Source organism: Charadrius vociferus, unplaced genomic scaffold (assembly GCF_000708025.1).
Source record: "Charadrius vociferus isolate BGI_N301 unplaced genomic scaffold, ASM70802v2 scaffold1036, whole genome shotgun sequence".
Taxonomy (NCBI): domain Eukaryota; kingdom Metazoa; phylum Chordata; class Aves; order Charadriiformes; family Charadriidae; genus Charadrius; species Charadrius vociferus.
The window spans coordinates 80,275-83,222 of NW_009648816.1; the positions used below are offsets into that span (position 1 = coordinate 80,275).

General features: G+C 64.9%; 1 protein-coding gene across 1 annotated transcript in view; it reads right to left on the reverse strand.

Annotated features, from left to right (window-relative positions):
• Positions 1–679: 679 nt before the first annotated feature.
• Positions 680–2,948, reverse strand: part of BOP1 (block of proliferation 1) — an 8,234-nt gene continuing 5,965 nt past the window's right edge. The window contains 7 exon segments of the mRNA XM_009886847.1: positions 680–833; positions 1,036–1,143; positions 1,594–1,678; positions 1,842–2,076; positions 2,078–2,134; positions 2,234–2,414; positions 2,903–2,948. Of these exon segments, the coding sequence (XP_009885149.1) occupies positions 680–833; positions 1,036–1,143; positions 1,594–1,678; positions 1,842–2,076; positions 2,078–2,134; positions 2,234–2,414; positions 2,903–2,948 (866 nt within the window).

Genomic DNA, 2,948 nt, shown 5'->3' on the forward strand with positions numbered 1-2,948 from the left:
TGGCTGTGGGTGCCTGCTCACCATGTCCTCGCATGGGGTGCACATGGGACCAGCTGTGGGGCAGAGGATGTCGGGGTTCCCGCTGGCAGGAACATGTCCCATGCCAGTCCTGGTGCCACCATGCCCGTGGGGCTGGCCCATGGTGGGGGCAGCCTGAAGCCTTCCTTCCCTCCACCTGGGGCACTCCGGGCAGGGAGGGATGGTGACACCAGCACGCAGCCACCCAGGTGGGGTGGCACCCCACAGGGACGGGGGTCAGCCGGGGCAGGGAGAGGCCTGCTCAGCTTCACTGTGTGGGAGCAGCTCTCCCAGCCAGGGCCGCAGTGAGCTCCATGGCCAGGCAGTGATGGCGAACACGGCAAGAGCTGCGGGGAAGGGCAGCCGTGCCGGCTGGAGGAAACCACGCTGGGCCGGGGGAGGCAGCAGCACCGAGCGGGTTTTGGCAGGGGGATCCATGCGTCCCCACGGCCCTGGTCCAGCCCAGGCTGAGCCGGCAATGCAGGAGAAAGCAGCACAGGATCGTATCCAAAAGAGTTTAATGAGCAAGGCGCCAGGAGTCTGTGTGCAGGAGCAGAAGAAACGTTCCCTGCAGAGCGCGGTGGTCCCGGCGTTGTCCCTCGCCCGCGGGGTGCGGGTGTTGGGTTGAGGGGAAGGGGGGTGCGCTGGCGCTGGGCAGCAGCTACGTGTAGAGCCGGACGGTGCCGTCGGCGCCGGAGGAGAAGACCCAGGGCTGGGTGGGGTGGAAGAGCACATCGAGGACACCCAGGTCCAATGTCATCACGTGGCCCTTCAGCACCTTCACGGGCACCAGCAGCGGGTTCTGCAGCAGGTCGCTGTGGTGGAGGAGACAGGTCAGTGCAGGGCTTCGGCTCCCTCCCTGCGGTACTTCCAGAGTCACCCCACAAGCGCTGGACCCCCCAAGGCACAGGCAGCTCTGCACCCCCCCAGCCCAGCAGCCCCTCCAGGGCTCTGCCGCACCACAGAATGCCAGAGAGAGGACCCGACACCAACCCCCCGTGGCTCCCCACCACGTACTTGTAGACCATGCCATGGCAAACGATGACGGTCCCGTCGTCCGAGCCCGAGGCGAAGAGCGGGTAGTGCTTGTGGAAGGCCACGCTCCGCAGCGCTTTCTTGTGGTGCCTGCACAGAGGACGGGAGCCATGTCAGGGCGAGGAGGGACACGCTCTGCCCCTGTCCCAACCCTTGGGGACAAAGTGCCTGGGTCTGTGCACGGCCAGGCTTTACGGATCCCAAGCTCTGCTGCGAACGGCCATGTGTATGGGAGGGGAGCTGGCGACTGGGACAGACTGGGACCTGCTGTGAGCAGCTCAAACCAGCCCAGCGCAAGGCTTTGCCCCAACCCTGAGCCCCGGGAGAGCTGTGGTGACTGTCCCCTTGGCACATAAGAGCTGTGAGACACCCACACACTGGGCAGGGATGGCTGCTCCTGGCACAGCCCCACTGGGCTCCATCCTTCTGCCACGTCCCAGGAGAGGGAACAGCCCTGGGAAGAGGACCCGTGGGGTCTGGGGGGGCTGTGGGCAGGTTAACGGGGGGCAAGCACTGGGTGGCCGTGGCACTGGGGCTCACCGCAGCAGCTGGTAGGGTCTGGTGGAGAGGTCCAGGTCGAACCAGGCCAGCTTGCTGTCGTAGCTACCGCAGATGATGTTGTCTCCTGCGAGAGGGAACAAGGTATTACTCGGGTCACCAGCGAATCCCAGGGTGTCCTGCCAGCACCCAGAGCCCTGCCTGCACCCCAGGCAGCCCAGCTGAGCGGGATGCTCCGTACCGGCTCACAAGTCCTGGCAGCTCCTTGGGGAGCACCGCAGGCCACGTACCTCCAGGGTGGATGGCCATGCTGGACACCCACTTGCAGTTGGTCATCAGCTTCTTTGTGAGCTCCTGCTTGAGGAGGTTGTAGATGCGGACGTAGCGCTGGGTGGCCACGAAGAAGTAGGGGCGGATGGGGTGGAAGAGGACGCACTGCACCAGCCCCTTGCTCTTGCGGAAGGGGTTCTGGCTCCAGCGCTTGCTGGTCTGGTGAATCAGCACTTGCATGTTGCTGTTGTCAGACAGACACGGCGCTGGCAAAGTAGTCACCTTTGCCGTGCCAGGTCACCTGCTTCACAGCCTGCAGCGAGAGGGGAGGGGGACAGCCACGCATCAGAGCCACCAGCCTCCCCAGCATGTCTCCCACCACCCCACTCCCGCGGGGCGTCCCCGTCCCCACCTTGCTGTGCTGGACCACCAGTCGGATGCCTTTGCTGTGCTCCTCCATGGTGGCTGTCACCCACTGCACGGGCTGGACCCGCTCCTCCTCTGGCGCCACGTAGGACTCCAGCAGCTGGTCGGTGGCCCCGTAGAGCAGCTTGTCCCCGAGGCAGGGGTGCAGCAGCAGCACCGACTGCTCCCTACAGTGTGGGATGAGCGCATAGGTCAGGGCACCACTGAGCAGAGGAAACGCTTCTGCACACCCTGTGCTGCCACGGGATGGCCCTGCACAGGGCCAGGGCCACAGGGAGGGACGTGTGGGACGCCGCGAGCAGCCGGGCCCTTCTGTAGGCCACCAAAAAGAGGGAGGATACGGGGGAGCTCTGTCATAGCCTGAGTGACCCAGGGAGGATGGTGGGCACTGACTGGTTCCTCCACAAAAGGAGGAATGAAGAATGAGGGTCACCACAAGAAGAGGGAGGGCCACCAGATGAAGCAGGAGGCAGGGTCACAGTGAGCAGAGGTGGCTTCGCACACCACAGTGTGGCCACCCTCGCTGCTGGGGGTGCCACGAGTTTACAGGTGCTCTTTGGAGGCTGGAGAGGCTTTGGGAGAGGAGATCCAGCAACCATGCCAGGTCGTGGAGCTCCTGGCTGGAGGATGGGGAAAGCCGCGCTGGGACACTCACACAGAGATGGCCACCAGGCAGACGGTGGGGTTGGGGTTCCAGGCGA